General features: G+C 35.2%; 1 protein-coding gene across 3 annotated transcripts in view; it reads left to right on the top strand.

Annotated features, from left to right (window-relative positions):
- LOC145678648 (V-type proton ATPase 116 kDa subunit a 1-like) overlaps positions 1 to 9,097 on the top strand; it is a 112,616-nt gene extending 103,519 nt beyond the window's left edge. For all 3 annotated transcript variants that reach the window (XM_081749015.1, XM_081749016.1, XM_081749014.1), the window contains exons 15-17: positions 974 to 1,202; positions 3,541 to 3,712; positions 8,436 to 9,097. In XM_081749015.1, the coding sequence (XP_081605141.1) occupies positions 974 to 1,202; positions 3,541 to 3,712; positions 8,436 to 8,538 (504 nt within the window). In that variant the 3' untranslated portion in view covers positions 8,539 to 9,097. The remainder of the gene's footprint in view (positions 1 to 973; positions 1,203 to 3,540; positions 3,713 to 8,435) is intronic.
- Positions 9,098 to 13,012: the final 3,915 nt, after the last annotated feature.

Genomic DNA, 13,012 nt, shown 5'->3' with positions numbered 1-13,012 from the left:
TTAATGGGTAAATTAAGAGAATTGTCAAACACCGAAGAGGTTTGCTCTGAAAAACGTCTGGACTAAAAGTTACACTTTGATGATCGATTAACAGCTTATTTTACAACTCACAAAACCATAATATTCACCATGATGAGTGTAGTTAACAAAGTTATTAGAGAAGTGATACTCAGAGCGAATGTCTGATAAGTGGGGTTTGTGGTGGGCAAATACCATGTGCGTGGGTTTCTCGGGTAGTTCTCTTCCTTCTACCTTCTCCATTCCACCATTATCATCCATCTAATCATAAGTGTTCCTTTCCTTGACGCATAATCATGGGACGTTAAAAGCAAACACTACAAATACTTTGCACTATTTCTCTTCTACGTACATATGTAATTTAGAACTAGTTTTGTAGTATCCTGTCTACTGTTGAAAAACACTTTAAGTTACTGTTTTGTATTATAAATTTATAAAATGCTTTATCAACTTGCTACTCACTTGATGTTCTTATTAAGTAAGCTATATACTTATATGCATTTGTTAGTATTTTTAACTTCAAACTATTAGTCTCTCATACCTTCTTGATCTGGATTAGCATTAACCACTGTAGAAAACTTGAATTTGATTGTCGACTGTTCTGTTAACTAAAATCGTGTTTATTTTGTTACGAAGGAGACATATAGCTAGTTTCTCTCGAAAGCTGGAGAGAAGGCTACTACTCATCACACCCTTTAGATACCATTCTTGTCGTTTAATACCTATGGTATGTCTAAAATATCAAGTTGATACTGCAATCAATCAAGGTAACATTTGATCGAATTACTGTTCGTAGAAGTTTCTACGATTGTTCGTAAACCCTGATACGATCTTTTAATTAAGCCACTACTTTAGTTAAAAAAGTGTCTTTTACGAATGGCCAAATTGAGGATGGTATTTTGGTTTCCGATTATAAACGCTTGCAGATGTTCTATTTATGTATTATTTTTTCTAGTTAACAAATGCTCACATGAACAATGTGGAAGAGAATGGAGACGCAGAAGCTGCTCTGTCTCACGATGGACCTTCAGCAATAGCAGGTGCTCAGCATAGAGAAGAGGAAGAGGAAGACCTGGGAGAGCTGTTCATTCACCAAGGAATTCATACCATTGAATACGTTCTGGGATCAGTTTCCCACACAGCATCATACCTTCGACTTTGGGCTTTGTCTTTGGCTCATGCAGGTAATTAAATATAGTTACAATATGAAGTCAGTTTTCTATATTGTGTATCGTCTGCTTTGCCGATAGAGAATAATAACACTTTAAAAAAATTTTTGGAAGAATTTCAGTAAATACTAATTCGGGAAGGAATTTCAACGGCAAGTTTTTTTTTTTTTTTTTTTTCCTCCAAAGAAGCCAATTTCAAAGAATTTTCCCTTTTACTAGAGCTATTCCAGAATGAGCGGTTAGACTAGTAAAACACACACAAAGCTTACACATTATTTTCCGTATTCTCCATGCTGTCGTCAGGTACGTATCCTACTGGCTTCAGATTTGCAGTAAGCGCCACCAAGGTGACCAACCAATTATTTTATGCATGAGCTTAATGGTTTCAACATGCTTCTTACTTGCTCGCCTTTTCTCGCTGAAAAGATAATAATCGTGTAACTTAACACTGTGTTGTAGGGAGTTTGGTTAAAATTTTTGAATTCATTAGTTGACAGTTATTTGTCGTCTGTACCTGATGTTCTTCTGTCTGCGTTCTGAATTTGTTATACAAGTCTTATTATAGTAATACTTGCGACACAACGACAATAAATTACTGCTGCGTTCTTACGTTTGTGAGGAACAAATCACACCAAAAATTTTAAGTTTTTCAATTCTTCATACGTATAGTTTTCAAGTTTGTTTTATATAATAATAATAATAATAATAATAATAATAATAATAATAAACATTAACCTTTGCTTAAGACTGTTATATTTTAATCCTTGTGAATTTCAAAATTTATTACTTTTGATAGAATTAATTCTGGAAAGCTTTATAGAAAGTGAATTTGACCTCTTACATCACATACTTTCGCTTTTTCAGCGTCTAAGTGTTCTAATTTTTGGGGTAGTTCACATAAACAAATGAATATTATATACTAATATTTAAGAAATGAACTATAAATCCCGAACTTAGCGAACTCCCTATCAACATTGCTTGTCAGTCTTGCTTCCGCCAAGCGATCACATGTATTGACTAATTGCAAGAAATATCGTTATATGTATATGGTTTCCTCATGTTTCCAGGTGGTGAAAATTCTGAACTGAAGCAGTGATTTGTCCAGTCTGTTCGGATTAAAATTTATTTATTTAACACAATGATTCAAACCCCTTGTTTCTGAATTATATTTTAACTCATTCCGGATGAACGATAGGCCCTTCATGGAACTAGCGTCTAGAAAACGGCCATAGCTTTCCTTTTGCTTTACACTTTTAAAGCAGACTTCACGTTTTTAGACACGTCTTAAAAAAAAAAAAATAAATAAATAAATAAAAACAACGTAAGCGAGTGTTTTCTAGGAATTTTTGAGAAACTCCAAAAAAAAAAAAAAAAAAAAAAAAAGACCCGTCCGCTGGGAAAAACAGTTCGTTCGTAAAGTGTTCGTTATGTTGTCAAGGACTAGAAGTTTGTTCGTTTTTCTTATTTTCATGTATTTGCCTTATTCTTTTTCTGTTTCAAATTTCAATCTGTTTCTCGTCGATGGTGAAACTCCACGCACTGTTGTGATAAGTAGTACTTGATGCCTGGCTACTGCCTGACGAAAATTAAGGCAGTCTCATGATATTAAATCAGCAGTGAAAGTTCTTCCTTCTTACAGCTGGACATGAAATACGGCTAATTTTATCAAATGCTGAATGAATTTGTTTCGTTTGAAATTTTCAGCAATTAGTTATGTCAGCAGAACATGTTCCTCATTGCTTTATTTTACAGATCAGTACTCACTAACGGTATCAGATCAGTTGGCATTACCTTTTTGTTGTCTGAGATGGGTTTAAGTCACTTTGATTTACTGTGTCCCGAATGGGAACGTACCTATACTAGTAGACAATTACGAAGCCTTTAATATTAATAATCAGTAACAACACAATAATAGCATTGTTTCTATAGAGTGGATGGGTGACTCACTTCGTAATCGAAAAGTTACGTATTGGAATACGCGCAGTTAACAAAGCTTCCTCTCAGATTTTTCCCACGTTTCATAGGGGAGTGCTATTAACGGTTTCTTCAATTATATAGGCTCTGCCATTTCTGTTTCAAAAATTCCTTTCCATCTTTCATTAAGCTTTTTAGTGTAAAATGGTTCTAGTAGCTGTATCTGGAATTTCGTAAGTAAATAAAGTAAACTGTGTCAGTTACTCTTAGGTTTAGTGCAATCATAATGTAAATAAGATCATTATTTTCAAGCTTATTAAACTAACTGTAAGAATTACGGAGAAGAAATTATGAGATCTATTCAAGCATATTACTACTAGAATGCCTAAGAGCAGATAGTCAAGTACCTTAATACATGATTAATTTTTCTCTTTTCCAGAATTGTCTGAAGTGTTGTGGAACATGGTACTTAAAATGGGATTAACCTTCGAAGATTGGGTAGGAGGAATTGTGCTGTGGGCTATCTTTGCGTTCTGGGCTGTTCTTACAATTGGTATCTTGGTTATGATGGAAGGACTGTCTGCATTTTTGCACTGCTTGCGATTGCACTGGTAAGAATTATATTTGTAGTTAACTATCTTATGGCAATATGTAGCCAATTGTCGTTAAAAATACTAATAATAGTTTTAATACAGAAAGTATTATTTAGTTAGGGAGTCAGCAGAACAGAAAAAAGTATAACTTGAGACAGGATAAAATTAGATTGCAAAATAGAACAAATTGGGTGATGGACACAATCGAAACGAGTCATATTTGATGTTACTTCGATAGAAACATCAATACATTTAAGGTGAGCGGGGAATGTTGCGTACATTTTCAATACGCGTGGGTTATATTGTTTTACTATAGGATAAAGATCTTCGAGAAGGTCAACATGATGTGAAGATATACTTCGCATATAATGGTATCCACTAATGAACTTCACGGTGTTGCTGCGATGAAGTTCCGGACGGTCTATAGTCAGGTGAATGTTTGTATTAAGCCTTTTCATTTATAATCAGTATTAGTAATTATACTCATGACATATTAATTCAAGTTTCCAAGTCTATATTCTTCAATGAGATGATTTCAAAACTTTCATAGAAAAGTACTTTGAAACGGTACGAGATCTGTCTGTTAAATGTTTGTTTAATTCAACGATCATTCCATTGAGAAAAACGAGTTTGCTTAAAAAGGAAAAGTGCGGATAGGTAAAATTTTGCTAGCAGCTTTCTTGGCGAAAGTAAAGCGACAGACTTTGTTTTTTTAAAAAAAACATTTGTGGAAGCTAGTAAAGCTTGGTTATCATTTCTGTGGAAATGCAGCTGCCGAAGGGGCTTTCCAATCAATAAATCACTGCTGGTGAAGGGAAACTTTTCTTATTGTAAGTATTAGAGAAGATACATTTTGCAAACTTACTTTCCGTCTGAAAGTTTTTTTTTTTTTTTGTTGTTGTTGTTGTTGTTGTTGGTTTGTTAGTTAAATCCTTAATAATTAAAGTAGTATGTGATTATTTTTAAAGACTCTGCTATTGTGTATTTCTAGTAGAAAGTTTGTAATTCTTACATTTTTCGGAGAAATTTGTAATTTTCTATGTAATGTTTGTTTAGTTGCTTGTAGAAACAAACACAAAAATGTTTGTTTATATGATTAGTAAAAGAAATTCCGTTCCATACTTTTATGTAAAAATATGATATGTTTAAAGCTAAAAGTAAAATACCTTAAAAGTGTGATCGGAAAATCAAATTGAGAGGTGATCGAGTGTAGGAAGACCGAATATTTTATTACCACTTTCTATAGGCAGCATTCTATGAAGTCAAGGAAGTCAGGAAAATAAGACAGTTAAAATTTTTATCAGAAACCATAGGAACTACATACAGCACATTCCGCCCTCTCTCGCAGTGCGTAATTTCCATCTACAAAATGAAAGAAAAATTTCGAAATCGTGCTCTTTCATGGTAGTAGCTTCACATCCGTGGCAACTGCTGGTTCCTTGCAACTGCTTTGTAAAAGATTCTCAAATTCCCCACAGAGCATAATTAGATTGGCTGTCATGTCAAAATATAGCATGGCATCCTAATCACGCGATCTTACATGCGATTTCTTTGAGGCATCATAAGATATTACTTCTGTTCAGAAACCACGTGGTCGGAATCATGTGAAACTTCTATAAGAATTGTCAGGATGCTATGAATGTGAAAATCAAGGATCCAGACTAATCATTGTTTCGGACAAATTTAAAGAAAGCTAACATTCTTGCACGCCTCCTTACAGTTCAGTATATTAACATATTAACATACAAGATTACCATATAAACTTTTTTCTTTTAAATGTCTTACAATTATGTGAAACACAACCCAAAGGAGTTATTTCGGCCCGTAAGCGGCAGTTCTCCCTCCTTCCCCCCTGAGTTGGTGGTATGGCAATATGCCAAAGAAATGAAAGTGAAACTTCACTTGTATAGGAGAGTCTTGTCCCCTTTTTCCCAAGTAAAACCTGAAAAGACACTACTAATACAACCGTACATATTCATTCCCCTACGCGGGACATTACACTTAAATATTTTAGAAAGGCACTATAGGCCATTCGACATATTGTTTAGTAGGTGATAGGATTCTTCTTCCTAGAGTAATATCTTTGAAGTTGAGCGAATGCTTTCTGAGAAATTATGCTTTAATAAAGTTAAGAATGGCAAGCAACTTTGCAAAACAATGGTTTTCATTATTTATTTATTTATTTATTTATTTATTTGTGGGAAACGCTGACTTTTTATTTTTATTTTTTTTTTTTAAAGGGTCTTACAAATGTGTTAATACGAAAGATCATTCCTTAAAGCGAGATTAAGTTTGAGCTCTGTACTAGCTTCCGGGGCAAACATACGGAAGCTTATAGTTTCATTCAGAGTGTGTGTGTGTGAGTAAGAAGGGGATTTTTTTTATTGGTAACTACTGGTCGGATCTGAACGAAATTTGGTGGGGAAGTAGCCCTCCCAAACATTCAGACTCATTTAATCTTCAATTTGGGAATTTCCTATGTATTTTCGTTCTCCTAGACCAGGCACGTAGCCAGGATTTCGTGAAGGGAGGGGGGGGGGGTCCGTGATATGAAATACTGTGGTCATCACACCAGGGGCTCGATCATTCTAAACTATTTTACTGGAACATATAGTGGTTCGTTTAGCCAGGATTTCGTAACGGGGGGAGGGGAGCGTGACATGAAATTATGAAGGCTCAAAAGCTTGATCAATCTCAACTACTTTACTATCAACATATATTGGTTTGTTAGGACAATAAAATGAGGATATGTTGACAAGTATTTTAATAACAAACTATGAAGAAATCTCGAGTAAAATAATAATAAAAAAACGTATTGAAGATTATCTTACAATATTTATCTGTTTATTCTCTGTTTATTCAAATATAACAATTTTCCTTTCATTATGATCTCAACTATTATAAAAAAGTACATATTCACTATTATAAAAAGTACATACTCAATAATGTCTTGCAAAATATTTTACAATATCTGCGTTCCTTTCTCTGTTGAATCAAATGCTAACAGAACTTTCTTTCCACATAAATTTTTGTTTTTATTATTCCGTCAACTACTGTCGGTTGCAAATGACAGGTTAAAGGATGAGTAGAAAATTGTTTTTGAAATAACAAGTTTGGTACTGCAAGGATGCGATGGAGAAAAATTGTTAAAAAATGTCCCCGCTGTTACACAACGGCACTATGCTTTCGGAAGCTTGAAATCTCCCTGACTAGTAGCAGAAGTTCTGAGAACTTTTCTAGAAATTTCAAATTCCCTTACTCTTCCAGGATAACTCGCTTACCTCGCCACCATGTATTGCAAGCACAGTAGGAAGTCGAAAATCCGAACTAATTGGGACCATAGTTGTTCGGATTTTTAAAAATAACCAAGAAAATGCTATTTAGGCTTAAATATACTGTACTGTATGCTCTTTTACCGATACAATAGTTATATAGTACATACAGTAATTAAAATACCGTATGTAAGGCTACTTTTAATGTTTCTGAAAAACCTGCTCGTACACTAAATTACACTGCTCTTGTAACTCACACTTAAAACTTAACTTGTATAGGCCTAAGGGAAAATAAAAATATATATGACAAACAATTACATATGAATGAGTTTTCGTAAAAACACTTGACTTCACACAATGCCGACGGACAACCCAATTGTTTGTTTATCGCTAGCGTTAAGACAAAATGTAAAAAGCGTCAAGGGACCGCGTTCGGATTTTTGACGTCCTACTGTAATACAAATCTCCTCACATTAAAGAGTAACCAAAAGCTTCCTATTTTTTTTTTTTTTTAATGTTTAACGCTGATCCTTTTTTCTCAATTCATTTTGTTTCATCCTTCCTTAATTTTTTCATTTTTGGTCTCGAAGGGAAGGGGTTCCGGACCTCACCCCCCCTTGGCTACGTGCCTGTACTAGACATTCATAGGCATCTAGTTTCACTTTTTGGGACTCCGAGTTTTGGATATTTGCACTTCCTATGGGAATTAAAATTTAAATTGATATAAGGGACTATTGAGACTGTTCCACAGCTTTACACGCTGGGAATTTCTGAGCTCGGTTCACTGACTGTTTACTCGTGTAGATGATTGTAACTCGAATTTCAAAGAAAAACAATTGCTTTAGGAAGAGACGAAGAGTACTTTTTTAAACTGTCACACGATCATCACTTTTGTTGTTGTCCCTTTCCCATATGAATGAATGTGTATAATTGAAGTTTGTATGTATCATCCGAAAAGAAAATTGACCGACTTCAGCATTTTATAAGAATATCATTGTCTTCGAAAATAACGATATGACCATTTTTTCAGTGCTTTTTCTTCAACTTAAGACTAATGCTTCACCTTTAAGAAATAAAACCACAGACATATTTATAAAAATGAAACTGCTTCAAACCTAGGGTACCCGAGGCTTTTTTGCAGGCATGCTTACAAAGCACACTCATTTGGAATACGGTTAAAGAGTTGAAATATAAGTTTTAAGCATGGTTATATTTCTTAGTACAATTGCAGCTTGAGTAAGCATCTAAACCCGGTATCCCGTGAGTATATACCCTAACTTTTTCCGAAGTATATGTACATCATCCGTCAGGTAGAGATAGAAAGTTCTTTGGACTAGTGCTTGGTGTTGAATTACAGAACAGTTTTTTTTCTTTCTTTTTTTTTTAACCACCACCATATTCTATACAAGATTAAAATACGTTTATAGAAACTCCACGCTTGTCTCTAATGATTTATTAACTGTTAACAGGGTGGAATTCCAGAGCAAGTTCTACGCTGGACAAGGATACACATTCATGCCTTTCTCATTTGAGATGATTTTGGAGTCTGCTGACCAGGGACCAGTGGAGTAAATTGTTTGAATGAAACTGTGAGAGATCAGTAATATATATAATTGGTTATGGATACTCACATAGTCAGTAAGACATAGATCTCAATAGAGTATGTTATATATTTGTTGATGTATGTCGTCATTGAAATAAAAGCCATGTTTCCAACAGTATTGTATGTATATACGCGTGTTGCGATTGAAAGATTGTGGCACGTAAGTGTAGTTTTATGCTAGGGGGATAAGGATTTTTTTTTTCTTGTACAATGAGAAAGCAGGAGCACGTCGTTAAGGCTGTAATAGATCTGATAATTTTGTCTGCTGATTTTGCACATACAGTAAGCAGGAACTTAATAGAATTTGGGCAAAGCAATTAGATGTATTTTATATTTTACCCAGTGTATTGTGCTGATTTGTTAATGTATTATTACACGGTATTTGTTATTTCCGGAGCAAGAAATCTGTAAAACATTCCTGCTAACTTTTATGTAAAGTGTAATTAGTTTAACTTTCAATGAAAGTATATGTAAATAAAATGCTAATCATTATTGTATTTAATTAAAGAATTACTCTTGTGTTTAAAAGTGTATTTTATTTTAAAGGATTTTCATTATATGTATTTTTCATTTCTTTTAGTGAACTATTTAGACATTTCAACACATAAGGAGGATTATATATTATGTCTTATCAATAATAATATACTGGGATAAATGAGCTCATTCGTGGCTAAGCGGTTAGCGTACGCGCCCTTGGCGTGGGAGACCCGGGTTCGATTCCCGGCTTGAGCTCATGTGGTTCGGATTCCACGTTAATCAGTAGGTCCCGTCTCATAGTCTCGCTGCTGAAAGGGACGTTAAACTCAAAATCAACTCAACTATACTGGGATAAAAGTAGCTGCACATCTTGAGCAGCAGGCTCAAAGAGAAATTTATTGCCCTTTTTCACACCTTTCCTTGCGGCCCTACTCAATTCAGAACATCTACAAATTAACAACTATGAAACCAATTTCAACAAAATACGTGTATAACATAACACCATAATACTAGATTCAACAGAAAAAGTAAACATGTAACGTCAAATACAGTAAAGAGCTGGAGTATACGATGATATATTCATATATATTAACTGAACACACACAATTCACAAATGAGTACATATCCTGATTTTCGGACATTGCTATTTTTTTTTATTTATTTACGTAAATATCTACTCAGTATGACAATTCGATACATATGCCAATTATACGTATTTGTTTCCATCGCTTTTGTGCATCTAGCCTTAGCCCAGTAGGGGCATACAATCTAAGTTGTGAGTGTTTCGATCTGTGGAGTCCTTTCCCATTCGCCATGTGAAAAGTCTAACAAATCTTCATATGTACCAGATTATCGGAAACGTCCAGTCTACGATAAAATATACAGATAGTTGTCAAAATAACGAAAATCTGTATGTGAAGTAGTAATACTGAGGATACGTGTACAGTGCATAGTCGTTCTTACTGGTATTAGATAGTATGTAGTATGTCAGACGAGGTAGAACTTAGTGATGTGTTAGAGCACTCGCCTAAAGAAACTTATGCTCCGAACTGTCTTCTCCCAACTGTTAAACTTGGCTGTGCTTTACTAATCATGTTCACCGCAATTACAGATATTCCGTGGGTCCTTTAATTACGTTTACAGGACACGTTGTTGCCAGTGATTATATAAACATTTTAGGCAATGACGTGCATATACCCTTGTGGTCCAGATTTTGTGGCTAATACACAATTTTTCAAAATGATAGTGGCTAGTTCACACTACGGGAGACGTTTAATCGTGGTTTCATGAGCATTGGAATAAACTAGGCCACCTCTCCTTCCCACTCAATCTGCAGATCTCAACACTTAAATGTTTGTGATCAGTTCTGAAGCTGAGACTCCGCATCAGAAATATTTCATCTCCGTTGATGGATCTTAATGCTGCACTCCGTGATAAATGGTATTTCTCTGGAAACCATTAATGATTTACATGCCTTCGTTTCACGACAGATAAGGGTTACTCTGTAGGCTAATGGCAGTCTAACGCCGTATTAATAAGGTAAGTTGCATTTTCTTCAGATGTTTCCATTATTTTATTAACCATCTATAGCTTATGTTCTATAGGGTTCGTACCAAGTGACAGACCCATGGACACTTGCGACCCTCTCTTTGTAAGTTAATTTTGGATATTTTCAGTAGTGACAGGGAGTGTTTTATGAGATGAATAATCATAATCATAGATGCTTTGTTTAGCAACCCACCTAAGAAAATTGGAATGAGAATTATTGCTGTAGTTTTCACGGTTACTAATTTCTTTACATTTAATGATAGGTTTTAAAGTTTAACATTCTATGATTATGCATGGAAGCTAAGGGAAAATGTGATAATGAGATAGATAATAATGGTGAAATGAAGGAAGTGGGATGTAACGTGAGAACCCCGAGAAAACCCATTCATTGCGTTTGTCTACTACGAAGTCCACTTGGAGCGAGATGAGATCGAGCCAAGCTCTCCACGTATCAGAGATAAGCTTAGAGATCAATTCGAACACAAAATGGGATTTCATAGACGAAGGGTAAATCTACCTTGAAGCTTAATTGAAGCCAGTTTCTTCTGGGTTCCAAGTTCGTTCCCTTTAGAAACACACAACTACTATATTAAAGACACAGAGAGATGCTTCAAGTTAAAAGGACGTCCCACTATTTCCGTTTTGCAATAGTGGATATGGTGAAGTTTCCAGCTGGTAATTCTCTCGTCTGGCACAACTGTAACTCAGTTTTGAAAGTGTCCTATTAGGAAGAAAATGTAACTTCTAATGTGGTTTCCTTTTATCAGTTTTCCAACCTCAAGTGTGTGTCTGTCTGTCTCCAAGTTGACGTCACCTCACACAGTGCCTTAGTATTTATTTAACTATTATAATTTGTATTATTAGTAGTGTCCATTCGCTGCTTGCTTCATGAAAGTTGTTTGCCTGTTATTATTGGAGTAAGTACTGCCCAAGAAAAGATGCAGAACGTTTCAGAGGATGTTTTTCTAATCAACAATTTCAGAACGAAAGGCTAATTTAAACCCGTACGTCAAGAAATTATGTTCTTTGTCAAAGAAAGGTACCAGGAATTGATCAGTTTGTTCCTAAGTTGGCGTTTTGCTGGTAACTAGTTAAATACATCATTATTCTTTATTTAGTTACCTAATATTACTATCTATTCTGTATTGTACTATGTATTGTTGTAATTACTTCTAAGTTATATGCCTGCTAACACATATTGATGTTAAAAAGGTCTAACGAAAGCAAAGTATGAAATTGAATTTATACAGAAGATAACCAGTAGTTATCAACAACTTAGTAATTCGTGCTCAGATTCATTACGATGTAAGTCTCACAACTCATGTCCGTCTATTCGACGACGACGACTATTACTACTACTACTACTACGACTACGACGACTATTACTACTACTACTACGACTACGACGACTACTACTACTACGACTACGACGACCACTACGACTACGACGACTACTACTACTACTACGACGACTACCACGACGACTACTACGACTACGACGACTACTACTACTACTTTTTCTGTCTGAGTGTTCGGCACCTGTCCTGACCCATTAACGTAGATGGTAAAGGAGGGATAGAGTGATCAACTCTTTTCACCTGTTTCAACACAGGTTACTAAAAACAACAATTCAGGGAGATGAAGGTCAAGAGACAAGAATTACAGGAATACCACCTATGGAAGAACTTAATACTTGACAATAAGTACGAGTGCTATTTATCAACTTTGTTTCATTGAAGTGCATATTGGATGCATTATTGGTGACCAGTTAAGTTGGCGGTAACTACTCAAAAGCTTGATTGATAGCCAAACCAGAACATACATAATGAAATTACATGTGTTGCCCATTATTCAATAATGTGTTTTTTTCTTTTCAAAAGTCTGTTTCCTGATCATATAAGCACCTGCTGAATACGTATTAAACTTGAACCGAATCGAATAATTGACTTGTGTTGAACTTCTTTAAAAGGGAAGTAGAACATGAACGCTTGAAAGGCTCAGGCCCTGACTGTGGTAAATGCTGAAATACGCCACAAGAAAGTTGGATAGTTTTTGTACGAACATATTGAACAACATTAGGGGACAACACTGTCGTGAAGTAGATATACCTCTGAGATGCATCTGTTAGGCCGTTTATTTTTCTTCACGAAACGCACATGGATATCTTGATAAGTCAGCGTTAATGGTTGTAGGCACAGTGATCCCAGGTGCACGAGAGTCCATTATGAAGAAACCTCATGTGTCCCCAAAAGTTAGTGTAAAGAACGAATGTTGGATGTAAGGCGAAAGAGGAGACTCACAGGAACATATGCGTTTCTAATACTGTTTATTTTCCTTCTTGTAGACACTATTTTCGGTGTGATAAAGTGCTGGTGGTGGTGATGAGCGGTTTGGAAATTGGAACCCGACTGCTAATGC

The sequence above is a fragment of the Thermobia domestica genome, chromosome 2, assembly GCF_964235325.1.
Source record: "Thermobia domestica chromosome 2, izTheDome1.hap1.1, whole genome shotgun sequence".
NCBI lineage: Eukaryota > Metazoa > Arthropoda > Insecta > Zygentoma > Lepismatidae > Thermobia > Thermobia domestica.
The sequence above is the reverse complement of the archived record's forward strand: the minus strand, read 5'-3'. Positions and strand labels throughout refer to the sequence as shown.